This window comes from Ambystoma mexicanum, chromosome 1p (genome assembly GCF_040938575.1).
Source record: "Ambystoma mexicanum isolate Mex_15411 chromosome 1p, UKY_AmexF1_1, whole genome shotgun sequence".
NCBI classification, from domain to species: Eukaryota; Metazoa; Chordata; class Amphibia; order Caudata; family Ambystomatidae; genus Ambystoma; species Ambystoma mexicanum.
In genome coordinates, this window is record NC_090921.1 from 396,050,434 (window position 1) to 396,076,995 (window position 26,562).

The 26,562-nt window shown below is 43.8% G+C and overlaps 1 protein-coding gene across 2 annotated transcripts in view; it reads left to right on the forward strand.

The window, feature by feature from the left end:
* HOMER3 (homer scaffold protein 3) overlaps positions 1-26,562 on the forward strand; it is a 1,163,927-nt gene that overhangs the window by 418,473 nt on the left and 718,892 nt on the right. The window contains exon 2 of one of the 2 annotated variants that reach the window (XM_069649166.1): positions 14,959-15,039. The exons of the other annotated variant lie outside the window; for it this stretch is intronic. Within the exon in view, the coding sequence (XP_069505267.1) occupies positions 15,031-15,039 (9 nt within the window). The 5' untranslated portion in view covers positions 14,959-15,030. The remainder of the gene's footprint in view (positions 1-14,958; positions 15,040-26,562) is intronic. 2 annotated transcript variants of the gene reach the window in all.

Genomic DNA, 26,562 nt, shown 5'->3' on the forward strand with positions numbered 1-26,562 from the left:
AATGAACAGGTGTTTTTTAAACATTATATCAAAACTTCCCCTTGTAGTTCACGTTCACATGAGGAAGCCTCCCATTCTTTACTTTTTTCCATTTTGCAATTTCCTACCATGCGATAGTCCAGTCTACCACTTGACAAAATGATTTGTCCTGTGTTCCATGTTGGCGCATACAGCGCATGCATCATGGTTCAGAAAAAATATAGTGTCAAACACATACTACCGGATGGTAACCGCGACATTACCGGCAAAAATCCATAAGGCCTCTTTGAACGCGCTATGCAAACTCCATGTGAGAAACTCCATTGAAGCTCCGAAAAAAAAGCTGTCTTCTGCCAGCGAGCTTCAATCCTACTACTACGTGCTTTGGGGAGGCACCTAAAACGGGCCTCTCCTCTAATAATCTCCTTGACCCTCTGAAGCACGTCCGGCAAAGAATGATGACTGATAAGTCACTCGACACAGCATTCCAAGCGATCAGCATGCCGATGAAATCGCCACATTGAAACAAGACATGACATGCAACAAAGCTCCGTATACCCAACGGTCGTGGCATACCGTCACGTCTCAGATAAGTGTGACTGCTCTGCTATCAACATGCGAGAATACCTGCTCTGCTAACACCGGCATGTGGCTCCCAGCAGCCAATGCCATGTCCCTCTTCCAAATTAATCACTTGCCAACAGAGCTTGCCTCTTCATTGGTGCCTCTCGGTTTACCCAATTGTCAGAGACATGTTGGCAGTAGATTCCTCTATGATCTCTGAGTTTGCTCTTGGATTTATTTATTTTTTCCATCCAACAGCTGAATAAAACTCACAGGATGCTCTCTTGTCTCTCCATATAGCCTGGGTCCTCCCAAACGCCCTGGTTATGTGCTTCTGTAATGAGCTTTTTTGGCAACTATGCTGTGCCTCATATCTTCCCCTGTGTGCCAGCATTCCTCTCTCTGGGTGCCAGCAGTGCTCTCCTGGGTGGTGGGCAACATCTTTGGGGGGCAGTGGGCCCCCTCTCATTTGCCCTTCCAGCTGTGACTTCCCATACTGCACCCCCGCAGCAGTCTCCTTTTCTCTATGGCACACGCACAGGTACCTGTCTTTTTCTGGGTTCCCCAGATCCCCTCCAAGGACCAGCTCATTGCCAGTTGTTATATTCTACTGAAGGCTACTCAAAAAGGATACCTGTTTAGGCCGCAGGTACATTCATCAGCATACTTTTATCAGGTTCCAAAGTTCATCAGGTACATAAGAAGATGGGGTAAGTACAGAGGGGAGCCAACTGTACATCTACAGGCTACATCTTCCAAATGCCCAGGGTGGAATCACATTCAACCTCAAACATTCCAGACACTCACATGGCATTCCATTCATGATATCACACCCTGCATTCAGGGAACAGGAACAAAGCCAGAAAACCAGTCAGAAAACTTGCATAACAGCATATGAAGGCTACCAACCGAAAAATACCCCTAAGCTCAGTGAGCAGTGTAAACAGAACTGAAGCTGCCAACAGCACATCACAGCTATCTTGCACTTTCTCCCGCTCTTTCCTATGAAGTTACCCTGCCCTCTTGCCTTTCAGAGCCGCCAGAGCGCCAGGGGACCACTCCAGTGGTAACAGGGTGCGGTATAAATATCCTTTAACAAAACATATTCCTCTTACTCGCCTACCTTTTCCCACTTTCTTTCTACTGTGCTTTTCTGCTTGATTCCCTTTTTAGGTTTAAATTACTTCTGCCTGCTGGTTCTGTCTTCTTCTTTCTCTCCTCTTCTCCATTAACCGATCTGTCCAATTTTATTTCTGCTAACTTTGCTTTCCATCATAATCTGACATTACTGTCCTGTTTTTCTTCACCATTTTCTCTAGTCGACCTCCTTTGTCCGGATTTTCTGCCTCTTTATCCATATGCTGCTTAGTTTATATATTCCTGCCCCGTGTCCCCCCATTTGTTTCCTATATTAATGGGGAGCCAAACCCCACTCCTGTGTTAGTTGGTGCATAGACCCTCTTCCTTTGACTGCGCCCTGAGTATCAGTAAGTCACTGAACTCTACTGTTCCAATGCTCATTTGCCCTCAATTCACCCTTGGCTGACCTCGGACAAACATTTGGCCCAGCACAAAGAAAACTGTACATTTTTGCAAATCGCAGTTTACTACTTGGTGCACTTTCATCACCACATAAGCGTCCAATACTAGCCTGTAAATGGGTCCTTTGGACATTGACCTGTTGCTTAGTGGGCTGGTCTTCAGCCCCCTGTCTGTTTGGTCTCAGTTGTTCCTATAGACCTGCCAACCGATAAACTGACCCGCTTGGCTTCTCACAGACAGGAATTGTCTTTTTAAATGTCATTCTGTTTCAGGTCAGCAGCCCTCTTGTTGGTTTTAATAGTCAGTTGTTCTTATTCTGCCTAATTTCAACTCTCCAAAGGTTTGAGCTCTTAAATGTCCTTTCAGAAAAATCTCAAGACAATTCTGTCATCCTTCCAGAAATTGATATTCACATAGTGCCTGCAAACTCTAGCCTCTTTATTACATTTGACAATTTATGTCACATTAGCACAACTTTTTGACAGAAAGAAGAACATTGACATTTTTTCATCCAAGTTTCAAAATGATCATGCAATGTTCATACTTATTCTGTGTCAAGATCAGAGGCGAGCATAAACTTTTTTAATGCTACTATCCAGCAGCCCTTTAAAACTTAACTTTCACATACATCTTTTAAAAATACATTTTTTTTCCTTTCCTTTTCTTTTCTTTCCTTTTTTTTTTTGTAACAAAAACCAAATTGAAAAACTGAACTGTCCAAGAAAGAACTATGTCTCCCATGAAACCTTTCTTGTTCCTGTAGATTTCCTTAAAAAAATCCAACCAACCAGGACCTCTGTCTCCCCTCCATATCACGTCCTACCTAGACCCTTTCCTCTTCTTTTTATTGCTTCCTAGCAGATAAGTACATGCTTTTATGCGCTCGGTTAGATTTGTGGTTATTTCCATGTTTAACTGCATAATAATATTGTTTCGAGGGGATTGGGTCCTCCGACGTATTCCATATCTATGACAGTAATCACCACAGCTGTGCTGCTTCGGACCATTTTCGGCACCTGCATCGATGACGTCGATACGCTGTCCTCGAGGGCCTCCGTTGAGCCGATGTCACCGGATGTTAAAAGTAGGACGTATGACGCCCGTAGCACTGGTTCCGTTTTTTCCGCGAACGTGTTCGCTTCGGAGATCTCGCCGCGCCTCGGTTCTACTCAATCCTGTTCTTTCGGTTCTTCGAACCTGTTCGTTTGTGTATTAATATGATGTCTTCGGCTTCTTCCACCCTGCGGTCGGGTTTTAAGAAGTGTCGGGTTTGCGGGTCCAAGATGTCATTGACGGACACGCACAACGCTTGTCTCTGGTGCCTCGGGGAGGACCACGATACGGATGACTGTGTTGACTGCCAGTCGCTTACATCGAAGGCCTTGCGGGAGCATAAGAAGAAGTTGTCAGTGGGTAAGGTGGCCAAGCCCCGGAAGTCGCGATCCACTGGACTTTCGACGGACGATTCGAGGGGCGACTCTCCGCATCGTCATTGTCGTGAGTACGGGGTGGTCTCGGTCCAGGAGTCGGTCTCGCCATTCCTCTGCCTCTTGGAGGCACTCACGGAAGCGCCATCACAGGTCGCCTTCCCCGTCCTCATCAGAGGACTGCGCCCGTCGGCGGGTTGCGTGTCCCAACAAGCATTCCACTCCTGAGGAATGGGATTCGTTCTGGCAGGAGATGATGGTGATTTTTCAGTCGCAGGGCTCCGTTCTGTCCGCGCCATCGAAAGACGCCGGCTGTGAGCGTGCTAGATACGCCATTCGTGCGCCTTTGGGCTCGAGCGGTCGTTGAGACCACCAAGTGCCTTCGAGGTCCCGGTTGGACAAAGCTGGTCGCTCTAGGCATGCCCGTTCCTCTACGACCTTGCGACCGTCGGAGCCTGTGAAGTCTTCGAGGAAGACATAATTGCCTTTGACACCAAGGTCGTCGAGGGACTCTATTGAGGCTCTGCCTTCGAGGAAGCCGTCGACGCCACCAACACCTGCAATCTGAAATAAGATTTTGAAGAAAAAAAAATACAAAATAAATATAATAACAAATCAAGATACCACTATAAGATACCCTGACACGATGGAAGACTCCTGGAGTGAAGTGAGCCAGGGAGCTGAGAGCCAGGTGGAGTGTGAGGTAGAGCTCATAACCCTTGAGGACATGGAAGAGTTGCTGACTGAGGAGGATGCTGATCTTACCCTCATCTTTAAGAGAGTACTAGGAGTCTCCCTGGTGCAAGCTGTGTCGCAGTGAGTGAAACCCCTCCAGGAAAGGCTAGATGCCCTGGAGGCATGCATGGGCAATAAGGGCCAAGTCAGGCACAAATTGGGTAAGGCCGGTCCAGATGAATGACCATCACACTTACACCCTCTAGGCAGGGTTGAACAGCAGGGGAGTCAGCCGACCCGGAAAAGAAAGTCCTCTTCTACTGCCCTGGGTCATAAGAAGGGGATGACGGCCCCAGGAGGAAGCCGATGCTTTTCAGAAACCTGGGAATGCATTCCTGTTAAAATCAGCTAAGCCCAGCCTCTTACCCCTTACCAAAGGGGTGCAAAATATAGGGGACAAGGCCACAGATCCTGATGAGGACCAACTACCCAAGCCAGGACCTTCAACTAGGCCAAAGAGATACGAAGACCTAGAGGAGACCTCCGACATGTTCAATCCAGAGGCAAGTAGATGCCCTAGATCATTGGAATGGTGCCCTCCCCTAAAGTGACGGCATGCATGGCACAGCGATTGTGTAAGCCTTTGGATAAGGAAGCGTGATATCGAATGAAGGCAGAGTGCCACAGACCCGAGCTGAAAGTAGCAGGATGTCTGTTCTGGACCCGAGGATCCTCGACTTTATCTCCAAGATGTCTAAGGATGCCCACAAAGGCATGGACAGAATGTCGAAAGGGGGCCCGGACAAGCTCCTCGATCCCGAAGTTCAGATTGCCAGAATTATGGATCTCGCAGAGAGAGTGAATGATACAGGGGAGCCTATCGATGCTCAGACTCTCGCCAACTGGGCGCGGAGGATGGTTTGCATGCTGGGCAACACAAATTGTGCCTCATCAGCAAAATGGAGGAGTATGCTGCTCAAGATGGATAATAAATTGGGAGATCTGACATTCTATGAGTCAGGTGACTCAGCGCAGGGTCTACTGTTCGTTGAGACCTTTGCGAAGGAAATGAATACATTTGTGTGAACATTTACAGCTCTTGAGAAAGCACAATCCTCAATAAGGAAAATATTCCTTAGTCGTGTTTTTACCGGAGTTGGGTCGACCAGTCAGTTCCAATTGCAGAGACAGCCTCGGGGGCCTAGAACCCAGTATTGGGGGATGAGGCAGCAAGACACCTTCTTCGCTTCCCAAGGGTGAGGGATCAGAGGTTGCAGAGGCTTCTACTAACATAAGGGAACAGGAGCAGGTGAGCACAGTGTAGAGGAGGTCCCAGACATAGCATACACCCCAGCCCCACAGTTTGAGGTACCAGGAACAGACTCGCCAAGGTACGTGACGTACAAGGAGCAATTGAACCAACAGAGAGCTGCACTGAGCCTATGCCCAGTGCCCATCAGAAGAGCAATACCTGTTGAAGTGCCTATTACCAGACAACCTTGGGCAGCTCCTTACCCACTGAGACAACCGTACCAGCAGCTGACACGAAATGAAGACTACTTACAAACTGTCCCCAAAGAGACCCAAAGAGTCTTAATTGAGGGCAAATGGTGACGACATAAGAGCCCAGATAGACGTACAGATGAACATAAATGATGAACGAAAGATGACACACAAGGGCGAAATACAAAGAATAACGATGTAATGGACGTGTAAGAAGAAACAATGTTGATACATAAAGAGACGTAAGGAAACGTAGCTGTGAAGCAAGATGGAAGTCTTCAACCAGCTAACGCTTGTAAATAGGCTTGGAACGCACAAAGCTAAGAAAACAGTACTGCTTGTAATGCTTAGTAGAAGAATAGAGCGGCATGGGCCAATTATATATCTACCTCAATGAAGCACATTAAATAAGTGTGACTCCATTGTGTAAAAGCAGAATTAAACCCAGGCAGCAAAGGGCTAACAAGGCCAAGATTCATATTTTTTTTTTTTTTTTTTTTTTTTTGATTTAATTGTTTTACAATTTTTACAAAGAAAAAGGAATCCTCCCAATGATAGGTTTTTAAATTGTTCCTTCTTAATTCCAAATATGGTCTTTAGACCGGCTAGCTTCACAAGTTCAGTTTTTCCAGAAATGAAGAGATACCGATGGTGCATCTTCTGTTGTTACCGCTGGCTAATAGGGCCCAGATGTTTTCTAAATCAAGAGTGCAATAGTTCTTCAAAGGGTCGGCCAAAAATCGGTATCTGTTCCCCGTTAGGCCCGGGCATTCAAGGATCAGGTGTTTGGTAGTTTCCACGGTGTTCAAAGTTTCACAGAACCGACAGTTGTTTGAACTAGATTGATTTCGAGTCGCTAGGACTTCGTTTGTTTTCAATTGGTTTAATCTGAACCTCAGAAAAGTTCTGCTTAGCCGTTTGTCTGGGAACTTACATAAGTATCCACGTACCCCGTTGAGTTTCATCGGCATATTCGGTAGGTTAGCTGTCATCGAATAGGTGTTTGCTACTTCCAGAGTGTTTATCCAGTCCGCTTCCAGGAGTTTTTTTGATACCTGGTTGGGATTTTGTGTTAATGTTTCCAGATTGAGATTTAGTTCTTGTAGAATGGAGAGGTTGTATTGGGCCCATTTTGTCAGCATTATGTTGTTACCATCGAGGGTTTCTCTCCTAATGAGGTCCAAAACTTTGTTTTTTGGGGAGTCAAAGACTTTGCGATAAAGCATGATGGTCGATCTCATCTTTAATGCCCGGAGGGAGGATAGACCCAATTCTCTTCTTATCAATGTTATCGGTGTCGAAGTAGCCAGATTCAGGACACCCCGCCAGAAGAAGCCTTCGAGTTTAGGCCAAATTGAGTCAGAGATCAGGGGCATTGCATCCATGCCATAGATCAGGACAGGAACGACTTTAGCTTTGTAAAATCTAATAACGGGAATGATGGAGAATCTTCCGTGCTTCCTGTCCACTGCTTTGGCCTGTGCCGTGAGCTTCTTCAGTTTTGTCCATAGGGCCTCCTGCATGGTTTGTTCTTCCTTGTCGTTGCTGATCATAATGCCCAAGTATTTAAAGGCTTCAACGGTTTCCAGCTTCTTCCCCTCTCCATACCACGTAAAATGTTTCCTTCTAGTGGCTGCTGTTCCCAGTATTAGTATTTTTGTTTTTTCCTTGTTCAATCTTAGGCTGTTTTCTGCCATATAGCGTACTAAATTGTCTAATTGGCGCTGTAGGCCTATGGGAGTTAGGTCCATGAGGATAATGTCGTCTGCATAGAGTAATCTCTCGATTTTTGAGCCTCCTAAGGATGGAGGGAAAGTTCTGATCAGTTCCGACGCTTTCTTATAATCCGCTATATATGCGTTGTACAAGGCTGGTGCTAGCGGACATCCCTGCTTTACGCCCTTTGATGTAGGAATTTCTCTTGACAGTCTGCCTGCGGCGCTTAGGCGCACCCGTATTGACGTTCCATGATGTAAGGCTTTTATGGGCTCCAAGATGTCAGTTGGACAGTCTAAGCTTTCCAGTTTGTTCCATAATCGTTGTCTGTTGACTTGGTCAAAGGCTTGAACCAGGTCAATGAAAGCCATGTAAATAGGAGGTCCTCCCTGCAGTACTCTCGCTTTCAGGGAACTTACTAAGAAGATGTTAGTTGATGTTCCAGAGTTTTTTACGAAGCCATTCTGAAAGGGGTCTGCTTGGTCTGAATCCAAAGTCCATTTTTGAAAAGCGTCCAGGGCCAGGGACGCAAACACCTTACCCATGACGTCCAAAAGGGCGATCGGTCTATAGTTGCCCGGGTCATCTAAGGGGCCCCTCTTGAAAATTGGTACAATAATGCCTCTTTTCCAAGACGGAGGGATGTCCTGAAGGAGGTTGCAGTTTTTAAATATCTTGCTCATTAACGTAGCCCATAGTTCTGGGTGGGATTTAAGCTCGGCGTTGCAGAGGCCGTCCGGACCAGGGGCCCTCGAGTTGTTCAGTTTGGTTATTTTTAACAGGATCGAGGCTTCGTCAGCAGGGACATTCCAGAGTTTGATGTCGTGGTCTATTGTTCTGGTACCAGAGCCCAACGAGGTGTTGGTGTCAGCTGTCGGTGCGAACAAGTTTGCGAAGTGGGTTATCCACTTAGCCTCTCCTACGTTGTTCTGGATATCGCCAGATGTTTTGTTAAGAGTTCCCTTAATCAAGTTCCAAAATTCTTTGGGTTTGTTTCCACATATGGCTGACAGCATTTGTTCTGCGTCATGCTGGTAGAGTTTATATCGATAATGTCTAAGCCAGCTCTTATACTCGCGGACAGCCAGCCTCCACGAGTTAAAATTTTCTGCGGAGGGTTTGTTGGAGTAGGCTTTCTTCAAGCGTCTGTGGATCCGTCTTTTTTCCACCAGATCGATGTTGTATTGGTGGTTGGGGATAGTTGCCAGATTGCGGGATTTTGATGTTGGTATCAGGAAGTTGGTCAACAAGGGGGTGTAATCCAGGGCGTCTCTGGCCGTTGTTCCCCTAGTCTCATCGTTGTCTTGAAGATTAGAGTATTGGAAGTTAATTTTTCGGAGGCCTTTTTCCGATATCTTAACCCGATTTCCCGTGGTCGACTTTTCCAGGGGGATTGGGTATGAGAGGGCGTGTGGTCTGCTGCTCTTCCCCTCCGTGATGAGGAGGTTGTGATCGCTGAACATTGTCCGCTTAACCTCGAAAGAATGGATCATCTCGAGTAAGTCCTTGGAGACAAACACGTGATCGATCGAGGCATATTGGTTTTCTCTTTCCCACGTCGGAATCTCCATATTTGCGTTGGTGCGCATCAGATGAAGGTTATGCAGATCCCTTGCTTTCATCAGATGCTCTAGCAGGTTCCCTCTTTTTCTTACCGAGGAGTTTTGATGTTTGCCATTTCCCCCTATCCCTTTGCATTCTGCATTGAAATCCCCATTTACTATGATATTATGGTACTGAATTTTTTTATCGGCTTCATCGAACAGATTTGAGAGGGTGGATTCAAATTCCTCGGTAGAAGTTATATCTGGGTTCCAGTATATATTGAATAAGAGGGTTTTCCCTTCGTTCGAAGTCGGGGAAAGTACCTGGTTGAATGTTTGATTTAAGATCATGGCCTGGATCCATTTGGGTGAGTCCAAAACTTCGAGTACTTCAATTCCCGATCCTGATCTGAGAGCCGTGATTAGCCCTGCGGATGGACGACCCAAAGTTCCCTTTGAAGCAGCAGAGAATGTTATTTCATACCCATCCAGTTGTGGTTTTGTAGTCAGCCATGTCTCCTGCAGACAAAGGATGTCAAAGATGCCTAGATTGACATCCGTAATTTTAGTTAGGTGCTCAAATCCTCGTGTGTTCCATGTTCCCAGTTTTAGGGGGTTCTTTGTATCTGTTTTAGGTCGATTTTCCCTTTTTCTTACAACTGGTAGACTCGTTCCGTCTTCAGATGATAATTGCTAATTTTTCTGGTTGCGTTGTGCACCTTCATTCAACCATGTCCAGGGCCTTTTAGTTCTTTCCGCTGTTTGTTCCAGTTGATTCACTGGTACTAATTTCTCAAGCTGATGTGAACTTCCCTGCGATCTTGTTTGGGGTCGCTCGAGCGCTGGCTGTCTCCTGTGATGGTTGGTTGAAGATTTAGGGTCCACGACTGAAGCTATACATCTTCTTGAGTTCTCACTTAATTGGTTGTTATCAGATGCTCGTAAATGATCCATCCTCCCAACAAAATGGTTACAAGAGGGACCCGGCTTTGTTGGTGAGGTTGTTGCTTCTCTCACGCCCGTCAATGATCGTGCTGATGGTTTGGTTTGATTATTTGACCGCTTAATTTCTTTAAGTTCGTAGCCGAGGATCATCAGTGATTCTGTTTCCTTCATCAGTTGACGCTTAATGATTTCTGAATTTAGATGAATATAAGAGTAGTCCTTTCTCCCTAATGTGCTTGGTTCTACCATCCACAGATCGTAGTTTCTAATCTGTCTTAGGTTTGGGATTTGGGCCATTATTTTCAAAATGTTGGTTCTGTTCAGTGTAATTTCTTCCCCTTTTGGGTTAATCTTTTTCAATCTGATGATGGAATCGCTTATGATTTGCTTCGTAAGAACCTTTGAGTTACTTTCGCTCTTCTGCCTTATTGAATTTTTAATGGTTGTTGCTGCATAGTGGTTCTGGGAGAATAGTTGAGATCTGTTTTTAGATTCGTGTTGCGTTTCGTGTGTGCGGGTACTGTGGTCGATTGATCTCACAGGATTACCGGAACGTGGGCTCCTTGACCAAGATCTAGTTCCTCGATTGAAGGGATTGGATGTTCTTGCTGCGTGGTTATCGTTTTTTTTATTTGCTGTATGGATCTTTTGAGATTCTAGACAGTCATTTTGTTTTTTTGGGTGTTTTTCAACTACACACAGTTCTGTTGATGGGCAATCATGGAGACGAACTTTAATTGGTGGTTCTCGTTTGCCTGATAGGGTTCCCGCTTCTGTAGCTTTCCGTTTTGTAGATTTTTTCATCCTTGATTCTGAGCCGGTTTCATCAGTCGTTTTCGGGTACCAGTCAGATTGATCTTCAATAATCGTTATTGAGTCCGATTGTTCCTCTGGTTCTGTTAAGTTTATGGTGATCGGTTGATGGTTCAGCAGGATAGGATTATCAGATTGGGACTTGGCCATTGGCTCTTTGGTTCGTTCCACCCGCTTGGTTTCGTTCTTTGTTGATTGGGAACGTTGTAACGTCACAATTTTTTTTGGATTTTTCTTTGCACCAAAATGGAACGCAGTTTGTTGCTGGCTGAAAATCCCGTAGGAAAAGACCTTCGGGATTCGGTCTGGGCCTTTGTTAGTGGCCATACGATGACCCAATGGTTTTATGTAGGAAAAGGGATTTTGCGTTGAAGGCTTGAGTCCAGTGAAGGATTTGGTTCGGTTATCTTTATGGGCGGGTTTATTGTTTTCATCTATTATCGCAATTAGTGTATCAAGAGGATCTGATAGATTGTCTGTGTTACAGATGTTATCGCATGTTTCAGAGACTTCGGCCTCATGATGGTCCTGGGCCTCAAATAAGGGTAAGACCGGTGATGTTTGGGTGGATGTTGACACTCTGTTTGCTTGGACCCCCAGTGTATCGTGTGGGGGCAATAGAGTATTGGAGAGAGCCGTTTTGAGTGATTGGTCTATTCTTGAGGCCAGATTGCCGTTGTTACCAGTGATAAAACCTTCAAGATAGTTTAGCTTTGACTGCATTGATGCTATTAAGGATGTCTGGTCTTGTAGGGTGTCGTTGATACTCTCATACAGCTTACTAAATGGAGCAAGCGCAATCGTCACCGTTGACATAATAGACATCAGATCTGGCTTTTTGTGATGGGGCGTTGATTGAGGTGACGAGTGGCCACCATTAATCGATCTTTTTAGTTGAGTCGGCGTGCAAGGCATGTTAAACGAACTGGTAGGTCCTCTAGTTTTTGTTGGAACAGGACTCTTTCCTCTAGGATGAGGAGACTTGATGGTTGCTGATGTTAAAACAGGAGGATTTAGGGTGTCAAGCATGTTCCTTTGGTCAGGGCCCTGACAGACCAGATTTGTTAATGACTCTACGTGTGGAGCAGTTGGACGTTCTTTCAAGGGTGTGGTGGGTGGCTTCTCGTCTTCTCTGATAGGTAGAGTTACAACAGTATCAGCAGTAGATTCCTTACTTAGTTTAGTTATTTCCATTGCTGAAATGAGTTTAGGAGTACAGTGCCATCTTACCACGGAGGTGTCTTTTGGCGCTGGTGGCGGTGTACTGACTTGAACGTCTTGAGATTTTTTAAGGTAACTCCCAGACGCTGAGGTTGAGGGAGAGGCAGGATGCTCTTGGTAGTTTAAACTATCCAAAATTTCGTTGTCTGAGATTTCATCCTGGGGAGTCCACTGGCTATCCGTTTTCCTTTTGAAAAAGTTATTCATAGTTGCCTCGGTGACCGATAGTGCGGGATGTTTCATTGGTCCCATTTTTTTATGTTGCGAGGCCGCTGGTTTCGTGTTCTGCTTTTTTCTACACTTACTACTTATGGTACGATGTCGTTTAGTGTAGATTTTAATAATTGGATGCGGGTCTTCCTCAGCTGACGGGATTTTGTCTTGTTTTTTAGGTTGCAGGTGAGAGATTTGTTGGGCGGATATCACCCGAATTACTTGGTGTTTTTGCATCAAGGGTGTGTTAGGTAGACAGTTTCCCGATCTTCCCGGCTCTGATGGTAAAGCCTCACCCTTGTTGGGAGTATCTGCATCAAGTAGATGAAAGTCTGGGTTGAGAAGAGATAGTGTGTTGGTCGTGCATTCGACCATGTCTGTAGCTGGGTCTGAGTCGTAAGAGGTCTCTTTTGGGCTTGACAGAACATTCCAGTTGGGAGTTTGGTGAACCTCGACATTTAGTGATGATCCTTTTGAGGTGATGGAATATGTTTCCGTTGCCATTTCGTTTCCTTCTGGGGCAATTGCGGTGGTCACTGTGGCGAGATTTGAGACGCCTTTATGCCAAGGAATCAGGTCCGTCTGCCTACCAGATGTACTAATAGCAACGTTCCCCGGCGGGGAGGGGAGTGTCTGCCTCCCCGATTTCACCAAGGCTGAGGTGTCGCCCATATCCATGGGACAGTCCATTGGCTCGCACTCAGTGCGAACCGCTCGATCGTTCGGGCCAGGGGAGGCGGGATAGGCAGAGATTGCCGCCTCTCTATGCTCCGCACAAACGGCCTGCCCCGTTGCCAGCTCGACTACCGGATCCACAAGCTGCCAGGTCCTAGCGATCGGGCCCATTGGGGCCACGGGCCGCGCTACCCGGCTGGGAAGCACCAGCCCCTCGCATCGCTTCCTCGTGGGCATTCTTCGCGCGACGTGCACGATAGGTTCTTTTCTTGCACGAAGTGCCCGACGGGCGGGCCCGTCTCCCTCCTCTTCGGATCCCATGGAGCCATGGTCGGCCGAGGCCGCTCGGGTGAGGACAGATGGTAGGGAAGGCGTACGGGAGACGGGTACTGGGAAGGGGATGGAAGGAAGGGAAGGGGTGGAGTGGCACGGGGAGGGGGGTAAGACAAGGGTTCGGGAGGGGGCAGGGGTGAGAGGTGAACTTGCGATGGCAACCGGGTGTGGAGGACAAGGGGGTTCTATGCCAGGGATTCGGGTTTTTAACAAAAGTACCTCGAGTCCTGTGTCTGGGCTTGGCTCACGGGTGTTGATATCGGGCGGAGGGTCCTCCATCTTGAAACGAGGCCGATAGACCGGTAATCCGGTGGAATGAGGTTAAGATGAGATGGAGATGAGGGGAATTGATCAAAGGCGGAGCAGGTGTGTTGAAGAGGAAGACACCGCCCCGAAGTCCCGCGAAGTTCAGCCAAGGTCTGCCAAAGTCTGCGAGCTCACTCTGCGCTCACTCCGCGTCCGCTCCGCGGGTGTAATGGCTTTTTCAAGCCACACAGGAAGTATCCACTGAAGAAAGACTCTGTGGAATCTGGAGTCTGCCAAAGTCTGCGAGCTCACTCTGAGAGATTCATATTCCAGCCAAAGCCAAAGGAAGTAGCGGAATCGAAACTCAGTAAGAAGCAGCTCAATGCCTGGGAATTCGAGGTCACCCTAAGGAAGGGAGGAGAGCGGCAGCCTCAGAGAATCGAAACGTCAGAGCATACCAGCCAGCCATTGAAGGTCGAGATAAAGAGGCCCCAGGCAGGTGGCGAGGCTACGGGAGAATCAAATACACGAATACAAGGAAAATGAAGCAGATTCACGGTGAACAGACACGTGACCAGCGAAGGGTGAAGAGGTACCAACGTCTGATATCACCCAGAACCTGAGGATGCCATAACTTTTCCTGATAAACTAGTTTCGAGGCCATCCTCAGCCAAATAATTGACATATAGCCCTAAAAGTACTGATTGGTGGAAGGGAGGTAGGGTGAATGTAGGGGCACTCCGCATCTGGGTGTCCCTTCTGCATGCTGCTAATTAAAGTGGAGATTTATGCTTAGGGGTGTAACCTACCCAATCACAATGGACTAAATAATCTAGCGTCCTATAGCTTGTAGAACCAATAAAACGTCGTAGTTGTAGTGACATCGATCACGAATAATGTAGAGGGATGGGCGTAGACGCCCACCCGATGAGTTATCCAATCCTCATGCTCTGTTACCATATACAGATATAGCACCTATACTTAAGTTACCTTTTTCCAACCAATAGAACTGCATTTCAAACTTATGAGTGTTACATGTCAATGATGATGAGAATTTACTATAAAAGTTACTGTTTGCATAAAGAAGTTGGAGGTTGAAGCGAGACAGGCAATCGCAACACCGCAGATTTCCATTTGTTTCCCCGTTTTTGTACTTGTCATTAAACGGACTTCCCTTTGCCAAACCATTGAGTTGTCCTTATCGAATTGTGTCGGAGTAAGAAAATCCTGCACCCCATCCTCCTCAAGGTGCAGCTATCTTGTCTTATAGGTACTCAAGGGTGTTCTCTGACCTATGGGCCAGTCAGAGGACGCTCCGCCCTCCTGTACACTTGGTAGCAGAGGATGGTTGTGACCATCGAGTATTGATTAACTATTGATAAGACACCTATTGACCAACAGCACGAAGTAACTCTAGGTTTTCGGCAATATCACAAGTCCTTCGCCATTCGGCTGAGTAGACTGAGAAGCTTCCTGTGGACAATGATAGTGCAAGTCCATAAAATCTGCAGTGGGTCTGAAGGAACCTGCTTTACAGAGCATAACCCTTCTCATTCCTACAGGCAGCCGATCGGACGAAAAGACCGGAGAGGCGATAACGAAGGGGCAGGTGATCCCAAAGATCCAGAGGAACCATGCGAGCGGTGAGTGAACGAAAAAGATTCAATAATTTGGCAAAAGTTTTGTAGGCATTAGAACAAGTAAGGCAAAAGGTAACGGAGGGTGGCGGAAAATAAAATAATCAGAAGTAGAGAAGACTGTGTGTGTGTATATATTACATGGACGCGGTAGCGTCCATGTAGTTATGGTTAAGTTGGTGTTTCCATAGGAAGAACATTTTTTGGGTGGCTTATAACTTCGCTCCCTCTGGACGAATCCTCACCAATCTTTGCAAAAAAAGTATATGGCCCACTCTGATTTTTTTTGCAAAGTTCGGAGAGGTTTGGTCCAGGGGGGGCAAAGTTATAGGGGGGTCCCAAAACTTTTGTTTTTTTCCATAGACATAATGGGAAAAAACTTTGCGCACGCCTACAGCCCAAACCGCTGGACGGATTTACACCAAATGTGCGGCAGGAGCGGGGGCTTAGTCCCGAAAGCGTGCTTTTGCAAATTTGGTGTAAATCCGTCCAGTAGTTTTTTTTTAAAATGACCAAAATGTAAGGCAAAAAAATTAGTGATATCTCTGTTCGCTTTGCGGACAGACTTCCCGGTTTGCTCTGCGGACAGTGCCCTGATTGGCCGAGCGGCTTGCGTGATGTCCGCGGACATGCGACGTGTTCGCTGATAGGACGGCGTGGGGCGTGGAGCGCGTCAGATTTTTGGTGGCGCCCGACATCTTGCATTCACGGACGGCCGTGGACAGCGAGGTGAAACTTGGTTTAAAAATTGTATTTAGTGGAGTGTGTTGGTGTGTAAGAGTGTTTGGGGAGGGTGGGGGAGTATGAGATAGGTGCAATGTTGTATTTTTTTATGTGCTAGATGCTTTTGTTGTGTTCGATTTGTCTGCAGACAACACGGCTGCTCCGAACTGTTCGTAAATAAGCAGAATGGATTCGGTGTCAAGTTGAAAGTGTTCTAAGAAGACTCGTGGGGTCCTGGAATGTTCGCAGGGGGTGTCCTGAAGACGTTGTCTGTATTGTTCGTTGTGAAGCTGAAAGTGTTCTAAGAACACTTGCGGTGTCCTGAAATGTTCGTACTTAAAGAAAATGGGGGTGTCCTGAGGACACTGTCCGTATCGTCCTCTGGCAAGTTGAATGTGTTCTAGGAACTTCCTTGTGTCCGCGGACATTAAAATGGTTGCAATGCTTGAATCTATGGGTGTGATATGCTGCGGTGGTTGTGGCCAGGGTATAGAATGTTGGGTGCATGGCCATTTGGCCATGCACCCAAGACTCTATGCCCTGGCCACAAGCACCGCAGCATATCACACTCATAGTGGCTTATAACTTTGGGTCAAAAACAAATTTAAAAGGAACATTGTTATAAGACAGTATGGGTGTGATATGCTGCGATGGTTGTATTTATCATGTTATACTTACTATTTGGTTTAGTAACGGGAGTCCATGTTTTTCTTGTTCATTTCTGTGATAAAAGAAAATAGCATGTTAGTATTAGTATTTTATAAAGACTTATTACATTGTACAATCAACATTTTCTTCTTTTTTTTACCCTCATATTTAGTAGATGACAAACCAGAGTACTGTGCAATTTGCTCAGTTTCTGTGTTTGTTGCTAAAATGATTGGGTCTGTGGGAGAAAACAAATCCATGTTGGATTAAAAAAAACACATTTTGTGTTATGCTACAGTTTGTTTGTTTGTTTTCAGTGTTTACTTGTTTTTTCTGGCTAATGCTTTATACATTGGATTGTTCCAGTTTTTGGGAGCAGTAAGATATTGGGTATTTGTTTGGATATTGTAAAATCTTGGAGCAGTTAGATACCATTAGGCGTATTTTAACTGTTTATTTTTTTAATATAATTTCGTGGTATTGATTTATCTGTTTGGATATTTCTAAATTTTGGGACAGTTAGATACCAATTGGCGTATTCTAACTGTCTGTTTTTTTCTCTATTTGAGTGGTATTAATTTATCTGATTAGTTGTAGCATCTTTGGGCAGTTAAATAGCTTTTGGAATATTGTGACAGTTTATATTTTTTACTACAAGTGTACTTAAGGTTTAAGTACAGTTTAGTTATCAAATTTTGGTTTTAATAACATTAAATAAGCGTTTGTAAGATTTGCTGGTAATCTCTGCTCTAGAGTAATGGTACTATCATTACATTCAAACCATCCACATTTCATTTTTATATATCCAGTGTAGTGCCCTGAATTGGTTGTGGCTCCTGCGTGGTAGATTATACCTATTGTTGTGAAGGTTTTCCTACCAAGTGATATTTGACCATGTGTGAATCCAGTCAGCTTGCAGTTGTTTTTGGTACCATCTGCATTGTAACGTAGAAGCATTAGTATTACGTATTTACTATGTGTTTGTATTACTAACGTGGAGCGATTATCTGAATTGCAGGTCGAACATAATCTACAATGGTTTGCATTTTGTACAAGTTGCTGAAATGGAATGGATTCACAATTGGGTATTGATATATACACAAAGCGTTCATTGGGGATTTGTTCTTGTGTCACATTGTTGCAGAGAGTGCACGTATGAAATCTGCAAGATTTCATTTATAGGTATGTTTTTGTTTTCCAGTACTAATAGTAAGTACATTAGAAATTCTTGTGGATCTTCCTGTGAGTTTATAGTGAATTTCACCATTCCAGCACAGTAGTCCAATTGTTGTCTTATTCCATAAACACTATACGTGTTGTCAGGATTGTTTGCTGCATTTCTGTGAAGTACTAACATTTGCAAACACAATGGGTCTGTACTGTGTAAGTAAATGTTCTCAACAATTGGTGGTAATTGAAATAGAATATTCATTGCTACATTTGCGTAGCAACTTAGACCAACTATATTTGAGAGTTTAAATGGACCAGGTAGTTTTGTATCTGACTGCTTTTTTTGGAGTTTGTCTTCCTTCTTTGAAGAAGTACCTGGTTTACTTTCCCTAATTGATTCTTTTTTGCTTGTGGCACTTCAGGAAGTATTACTTTCTTTTACTCTCTTTGGAGGATTTGCAGTGACATCCTGTTGCTTTTCTGTTTGATTTATTTTTCTTTTATAATGTTTTAGTTTTTGTGGAACAGAATGTGTTTAGATGGGGAGTGTATAGTGAACGAAGTCTATTGTATTCCAAAATGCAATGAATATCAGCGTTTATTTTACTTGCATCAAAGTTGATTAGAAATAGACCGTCAAGTGTACGTAAGCGTGATAGTGCTACATAGCTCATGCCTTCTTTAAAGACTGTGTTACCAATGTCTATCATTACTTTGTCTAGGGTAAGACCTTGTGATTTATGAATGGTGACTGTGTGTGCAAGAGTTAGAGAAGATTGTTCTCTGCGTACATACATGTCTTTGAAGAGAAGGAATCGAGCTGTTGAGCGTCCTATTATTTTTACTTCTGAAAGTTTGTCAAAGAGAATATTGACAAACTGAATTTTGTCACGTGGGTATGTTTTAAAGCCAACAACTGTACCCAGTGCTCCATTAACTAGTCCTTGGTCCACGTCAAGGTTACGTTTCAGCATTACTCTACAATTTAAGGATAATTTTAATATCTTTTCCAAGCCTGCTGTGTTTGAGATTGATTTTTCTAAACTATTTAGACTTGTTGTGGCTTGGTCACACATGGGTAGTGTCATTCCATGTACATGTAATTTGTCTGTGGCGCTAATTTCCATTATTGGTTGCATGTCTTTACTTAACATTATTTCATTGAATTTGAAACAGCTTGCAAGAGTTGGCATTAAGGCCATACAATTGACATTTTTGTGGGCTAATTGTTCCATAACATCTGTAGCACATGCATTATCACCATAAAGTGCATGAATGTGCCGGGTTTTCAATATTGCTTCTGCTTCTTTAGAAAGTATACCAACTCTGATACTTTTTAAGATGTTGGCATAAGTGAGATCTGCAGATTGGCGCATGTTTTCTGTTAATTCACTGTATTGGAAATGTTGCCAAAGGTTGACATTTCCTATGCTGCCAACAGTTTTACGGCAGAGTTTGTGTCCTAATGTTTTAAAAATAGGCTCACCTTTTACTGGTGTCAATTGAAGAAGATCTCCGAAAACAATGTGTTTTCCTGCAAAGAGCTCTTCATAGTTTGTTTTGAGTACTTCTTGTAATCTGAGGTGAATCAAAGCCAACATTAGGTTAGACACCATGCTCACTTCATCTATTAGTAGCATTTTCATTTGTTTCAATACTCTGCGTAGTTCCATTGCAGCTTCTGCAGAAAGTTTGTAATAATCTAATTTGTTTTGGTGTTCTACTGGCAGGAGTAGTAATCGGTGTAAAGTGACACCAAGAATGTTGTAGGCAGCTAAACCTGTGGGGGCAGTGACAACAGCTGACAGTTTGTTGTTTGTCAATTGTTGAAGGAATTTACTGATGATTTTGATTAGGAATGTTTTGCCAGAACCAGCTTCGCCACTGACCTACAATAGTATAGGTTTGTAATTTTGACAGGTGCATTCTTTGTTTTCATGTTGTACACCATGTGCAATTTCTTTTGTTACTTCTTGAAAAATGCTACGTTGCTCATTGTTTGGCTTTGATTGTAGTATAGTTAAGTCTTCTTTATCTTCATACTGACACATGGTGTTTTCTACTTCTATCATAGCTAATTCTGCCTCATTTGTTATTAGTGGGTCTCCCAGTGGTTCTTGGCTTCCTGTGACGGAAGGTTGACTACTGTCAGTAGTGTCCTTATCTAGTTGGGCCTGGAGTTCTTCTTCGTGTTGCTGTTCATTGTGCAACATTGTTTTGTACTGTGCAAAGTTAACATCAGTTATACTGCTTTCATTTGTTTTGAAAGCGTCTTCATATGAGTCATCGTTATCTAGTATTTCTTCTTCTTTTCTCCATGGTTTAAAGAGTTGTAGCAGGGACATGTAATATACTTCTTTATGTTGAGGAGTCTTTAATGACAATTTGATATGATTCATTAAATTTGGTTTGGTGAGTTTTACTAAGCTGCCTTCACAGTTTGTCACTTTGTATTTACGGTTTTGTTCATCAGGTTTTATATTATTTTTGTATGTGTAGTTTTGGGCTATGTTGGATAGACACATGGTTTCCAAAGTGGTACTCCTGTTTGGGTAGTATGTGTCCAATAAATTGTTTTTTTAAAATGTTTTGGCTGTTGGGATCATGTTTGGCTATTGTTTCTATATCTTCGTATGATTTTAGAACTCTTTTTCTAGATTTAGCTGGACCAAGACTTAGCCATGCTATATTTGCAGATTTACCATACAATGCAGTACCCGTTAATCGATCAGCTGCTTCATAGGATCCACATTCTCTATGGGACAGCATTTTTATGCCCAAGCTGTTTAATTTCTGAGACACTGTTTTATCTGATGACAGGTCATTCCAGAGGTCTTGGAGCTCTGTCTTTTCTTATTTGGTTAAGTATGCTGTGACATATCGTGCAACTGCAGTAGAATTGTCTGCAATGTACTGCACATCTATGTTTGCATTCCATAAGTGGGCAATGATTGCATTGTAATCATTGATATATTTTTCTTCTTCTTTTCTTTTTATGCAATATGTATTTTTAATTGACTATGTCTAACTGAAGACATGAGGTTGTTCACTTGACCTGTATTTGTAACTGGTCTAGGGAAACCAAATCGGCATTTGGTATAGTATTTCCCTTTGTTTTTGTATTTGCGACGACAATATTTGCCACATTTGTGTCTTTGGAATTGTAAAATTTTTGCATGAAGATCACTATTTGTGGATTCTGATGGAATTTCACAAGTGACATATTTTTCAATAAACTGTAAAACAGTGGCATCACTGTCTTGACCAAATTTAGGAGCATCTTTAATCCATACAAGCATGTGGACATGTGGTGCTCCTCTGGCTTGGTATTCTTTTCTCCAAAAGAAGTGTTGCACTTCTCCAAGGGTTGGAACAGTTTTATTACAAATAAAATGTAGCATAGCAATGAAGCGATGGTGAAAATATCTTGAAACATTAACAGGATCCTGAGAACAAAGTTCTCCAGGTGTTAGTATATCTATGTTTGTTTTGTTTTCGTTTGATATGCGTAGGAAAGCATGTAAATCTTCCCATGCATATTCTGCACAACTTAATTTTAACAAACCAAGTGGGTGGGCCAAGGTTTCTGATCATACAACGTACATCTCCATGACGTTGAAACCAGTACTCTTTAGTACCACGCATATTTGCTAATAGATTTGTAAGATTTGCTTGTAAAACCTCATCTTTTTGTAATAATTGTGTAGCTGTCATATTTTGAAAGTGTGATCCTGATTTTAATATGTGTGCAACTCCGTAACATAAAGTTGTTAGTTCACTTTCAAAGAGTAGGTGGAATATGTATTCCACATTTTGTCGAAATCTGGGATCTTCAGAATACATTCGTAATGAGCGATATTCTTATGCTGATATTTGAATAGGTCTATCATCGTATCTTCCTCCTTTGCCAGTCGGAAAGAGTAGAGGAAAAGCACGTGCTTCTATACTTTTTTCCCATATGCTGATTGGTGATCCTTTTGTTTGACGCATTTGGTATGTTTCCAGTGCATCTTCTATGGTGTCATTAGAGTGCAATGGATGAATTGTATAATGGTGTAAAGTGTTTGATATTGTAGCAGGATCTAGGAGCTCGAATTGACCAGCTTCTTGTGTCTCTTGATTTATTTCAGTTGTATCTTTCAAGTTTTCTTCAATATTAATTTCTTTGTAATATTCATTATTCTCTTTAAGATATTGCAGGGCTTCTCTAACTAATCTACCAGTTGTTGCCAATTCTTTTGTCTTTTGTAGGTACTCCATTTACCAAGATAATTAAAGATTGTTGCATTGGACGTTGCACTCCTAGAGTGTTGTAAGTGACTCCAATCAAGAAATCCCACTAAGTCAATGCCTTGTCTGGGATGCCCAAGGGAAGCCCTTATTTATATGTTTTTGTGGCAAGTTATAATCTGGATGATGAACCCTTGTATAACACCCCTCTCTTAGAATCCCCCTGACCCCACTGAGCCAAGAAGTAGATTTGTTTTGCAAATTTAAAAGGTTTATTGGAAAAATTAAACTATATATATATATATATATATATATATATATATCACACTTTTATAATACATTAATAATTGATATCACACTTATGAATATAATGTTGATCAACAATGGGTAATCTGACACGAGCACACCTCTTTACAATCAATGAGGAGTTGGTATAGGATGGATAAGGCAGCGAAAATACTTTTATGGTTTCAAGGGAAAAGCAATGAGGAATGAAATGCAGTACAGAAATAACTTGATATGATTTTAGCAAAAGATAATCTAATCACTTTTTCTCTGGCAATTCACCCCCACCCCTATGCAATGTAAGAAATGGAAGGAGGAGCACACAGTTCTCAGGAATGCAATCAAATACAATACGAAATTCAGTTCCCCCCCAGCAAGCTTAGAGGAAAACAGGTAGAAGTTTGAAACGCAGGCGAATTACTTTAATGTGGTTGGCAAGGAAGTGAAAAGGTGCTAAAATTGCTTTTAATTCCCTCTAGAGGTTCAGGGTAGGTGATGGCTACTTTATATTAGTTCAGGATCACTTTAACAATACTCTATGAATGATTAGCAGATTGCAAACGAATTTTAGCAAAGAGGAGCAAAAAGCTGCTGATTTTTACAGATGAAGAAATCGGCCCAAATCGCAAATCGCGGTAAATTTTGCGAGTGCGTGTCTCGCGATTACGGAGGCACTATAAAGAGTTAAATTTCGTTCCTAGCCCAAACGGTTCAAGAGATACGGACGATTTAATAAAGGTAGATTTTCGGATTTAAAGTAAAACTCAAAATGACAGGTGACAGCTTGCAGCTTTAGAATGACAGATGACAGCTTGCAGCTTTAAAATGACAGATGACACGATTTCTAGGAGGCAGTTCTACTTAGGTTAAAATAGTTTGAATTAGATTATTTTAACTAAAAGATTGGGTTCTGCACAGTTCTGGCGGATACTCACTCCTAATTTTTAGAAGGACTGGGCCTTGTCACGGATCGGGTCAACTGGACAGGACTTCGGGCGGTTCTGCTCACAGCGTCTGGGTCAGCTCTGCTTTGCTGGTCTGTCAGGCACTGGTTCCCTCTGCTCGGCGGGTGGTTCTGCTAGCGGTCTCTGGTTCTGGATACTGCTCTTCTGTTAAAAGTTCTTGGCAAAGAATTCAAACAGCTCGCCCGGCTGTGGAATAGTTTGCAAATGATTGTAAGGATGCTGAGGCCTGCTGAGAAGAGTTCTCAGTTTGTGGGTTTAGGCCCTTGCTTTAGGTTCTGAAATAAAGTTCTGGTCTCTGGAGATTGATGGATGTGAAGTCTGGAGTCTCCCGGCAGAGCGTCCCGCAGAAAATGGAATTTAATCCTCTACCTGGGTTTCAATGTTCCTTTTATGTGTTTAGAAAGTGGGTGGAGAGGCTAGCTTCACTAAGCCTGCCCCTCTCTTAATTTGATAGGTCAATAGATTCTTTGGTCCCTGATTTGGGAAGGGAAAGTGTGTCAGAGTGATGTCATTTTTATGACCTACAGAAATGACACTCCCCTGGTCAATGTGCACACAAATCTATTTCTGATCCAAATACATATTTCCCAGGTACACAAGTGGTTGACATTACATGTACATATTACACATTGCTTAAGGTAGTCTCTGTTCCGACTCTGGAGTTTCTAGGAGCTTGCATTCAAAAATGGGAAATTATTTTCGATTTTAGTGGGTTTTGCAACATTGGTTTTTCATCAAAAATTATACAAATGTACACCCCCCTTCTACACATATCCCAGTAAATTTCCAGGTCGCTAGCTTAAATAGTGTGTCTGCAATATTCATAATTAGCGGGGTTTTGCACCAGAACATCACACAAATTGGAGTTTTAAGGATCCCCAAATTGCACATTTCTGTCATCTGGTTACAAAGAGTTATCAGTATTATTATGAAACATATCTTTGCCTTCAATTCAATGTCTTTCAGTGTTTGAGTCCGCCCCTAGAAGTTTGGGGATGACAGTGATCACATGTCTCTCCTTGCTGGCAGAGGGCTGTTGACAGGAAACACTCAAAATTAACATACCCCATTCAAGGGGAAGAGTCTTTTGTGTGGGCTCCAGCAAGCTGCCAGGCAGTCTAGCCCCTCACAATAGCAGAGTCATGTGATATCCTGCCTCCTGGTGTGAATCTCTGAGGTGAGGTTTCCCAGCCTCTTGAAGCTCTTAATGAAATCAGCCTGCCTCCTGGGAACAGCAGGTGGCTGATTTTTAATTAACAAACAGGCTTTGAAGTCCAGCTGACTCTGGTCCCTTTGTCAGCTATTGAACTCAGTTCCCCTGTCAGAGTTTAGACCGCTAGCGCCGCCTTGTAGAATTTGTCGGTACTGCATCCATTTAGGAGTTGTCTCGAATTTGACAGGAGATTTTTGCTATTGTTTTGATAGGCAACCTTACATTAGAGTGGTTATGTGGAACCCCCCCACAAGAAGGTTGAATCTTTAGAGTGGTCTTGTGCCCATGATTTCAGCAACTTTTTGACATCAGTAAAACGGATTTTTGAACAAAGGTCTCCGGTATTAGCTATCTTGCAATGTTTGAACTTGATATTTGGAGCTTGCCCTCAAAGAAATAGAGGTGATTTAAAAGTGCTTTTGCTCTGACAGATGCTGCTATTTTTCCTTTGGCACCACCTTTCACCCCTGGCGCTTTTGGTATGCGCACAACTGCGCGGTTCTCCTGGACTCTGGGATGGAATGATGGGCGGCGGCAGCTCATCCCCACATCTACCCAGTCTATTGATTCAGCATGGGTCAAAACCCTTCACAAACCCCCCCGCCCGACTACGCTTTGATTCAAGTCGAGGGGAAGTCGGGTGCAAAGGAGGTTTTGAGCCCTTGCGCTGGTATGTCCACATTATCTTCTTCCACTTCTGTAGATGGCACAGTTCAGCATCTTTTCCTACACCCAGTTGGATCGATCGGTCCTCCTCACCGGTCCTGATGGGAATATTGGGCGGTACCCCCGGGCCCCTCTGATCTTTGCTCCCGGTCCCTGGGCGTCCTCCTTGGCCAGTCTCCAGGTTTTCTTTCTCCTAGGACGACAAAGGAAAGCGGCAATACCTATTCATAGACATTTCTCTCCCACTATTGATATAGTGGGGCGACATATACATTTTATACTTTAATAGACATAGCATTCCAATTTTGAAAAACAAGATATAATTCAGAGACAGTGGCTTACAAGCGTCATAATATTTTAGAGACTATATGTGGGATATTTTAGGGTTGGAACTGAATTAATCTGGAGCGGTCCCCTCTGGTATTGCAGAGGACTCCTCCAGTTGCTGCAGAGTGTGCCTGGGATGGCAACACTTCAGCTGATTTATATGTACCCACTTGTCTTCCTTTCCGCCAGACTACCTTTGGGGATGCGGATCTTATACGCTACAGGGGAGATCTTGTCTATAATTTCAAACGGTCCCTTCCATGTAGGCAAACATTTTCGCTATTTTTTTGGCCTGGTTCATTTGGAAATTGTATAGATAGACCGGGTCCCCCACAGTATATTCCTTCCTGGTGGTCTTCAGGTCGTAGTGGGTTTTCATGCTATCAGCTGATCTTTCTAGATTCCGCTGAGCATAGGAAAAAGCATGCTGAAGGTGTTTCCTTAAATTCTCCACATACTCATGAGTTGTGGAGGCATTTATCAATTTCTACTCTTGGGTCCTGTAGAGCAGATGCTGGGGAAGCACCATCTTGCGTCCGGTCATCAACTCAAATGGTGACATTTTAGCTGCAGATGAAGGGGTAGATCTGATGGCCATTAGGACCAGAGGTAATCGGATATCCCAACTTGGCCCAGAATCTGCCACAAACTTTTTTAATATGCTCACAATGGTTCGGTTGTATCTCTCTACTGCTCCAGAAGAAGCTGGCCGGTAAGAAATATGTAGCTTCCTTTTAACCCCCAGTATCTCCCACATCTTTGTCATTACCTCGCTGGTGAAATGGCTACCTCTGTCTGACTCAATCCTTTGAGGTAGACCAAAACGGGAAAAGATGTGGTTAATCATCAGCGCAGCTGCTGTTTCTGCCTTGCAGTTTGGGGCCGGGAGACATTCCACCCACTTGGTAAACAAGCATGTAACGGTCAACATGTACTTGTTTCCTCTAGACGAGCAAATTACAGGGCCTACAAAGTCGATTTGCAAATCTGACCATGGCAGTGTCATCCCCCTCTTTTGGAGAGGTGCACGGTGCGTGAGGGATGATGGCTGAAATTGTGCACACACAAGACACCCCTTCAAGTATTGGTCGAGGTCCTGCCCCATGTGTGGCCAGTATGCAACCTCTCTTAAGATTTCAAGTGTTGTATGAAATCCCCTATGACCGGCGGTGGCTGCATCATGGGCGTGACTTAACATCAGGCTTCGGAATGAGGTAGGAACCACCCACTGATCATGGCCAGCTTGGGATTTCCTTACCAACAAACCGTCTTGGATTCAGAACATTTTTGGACATTTCATCA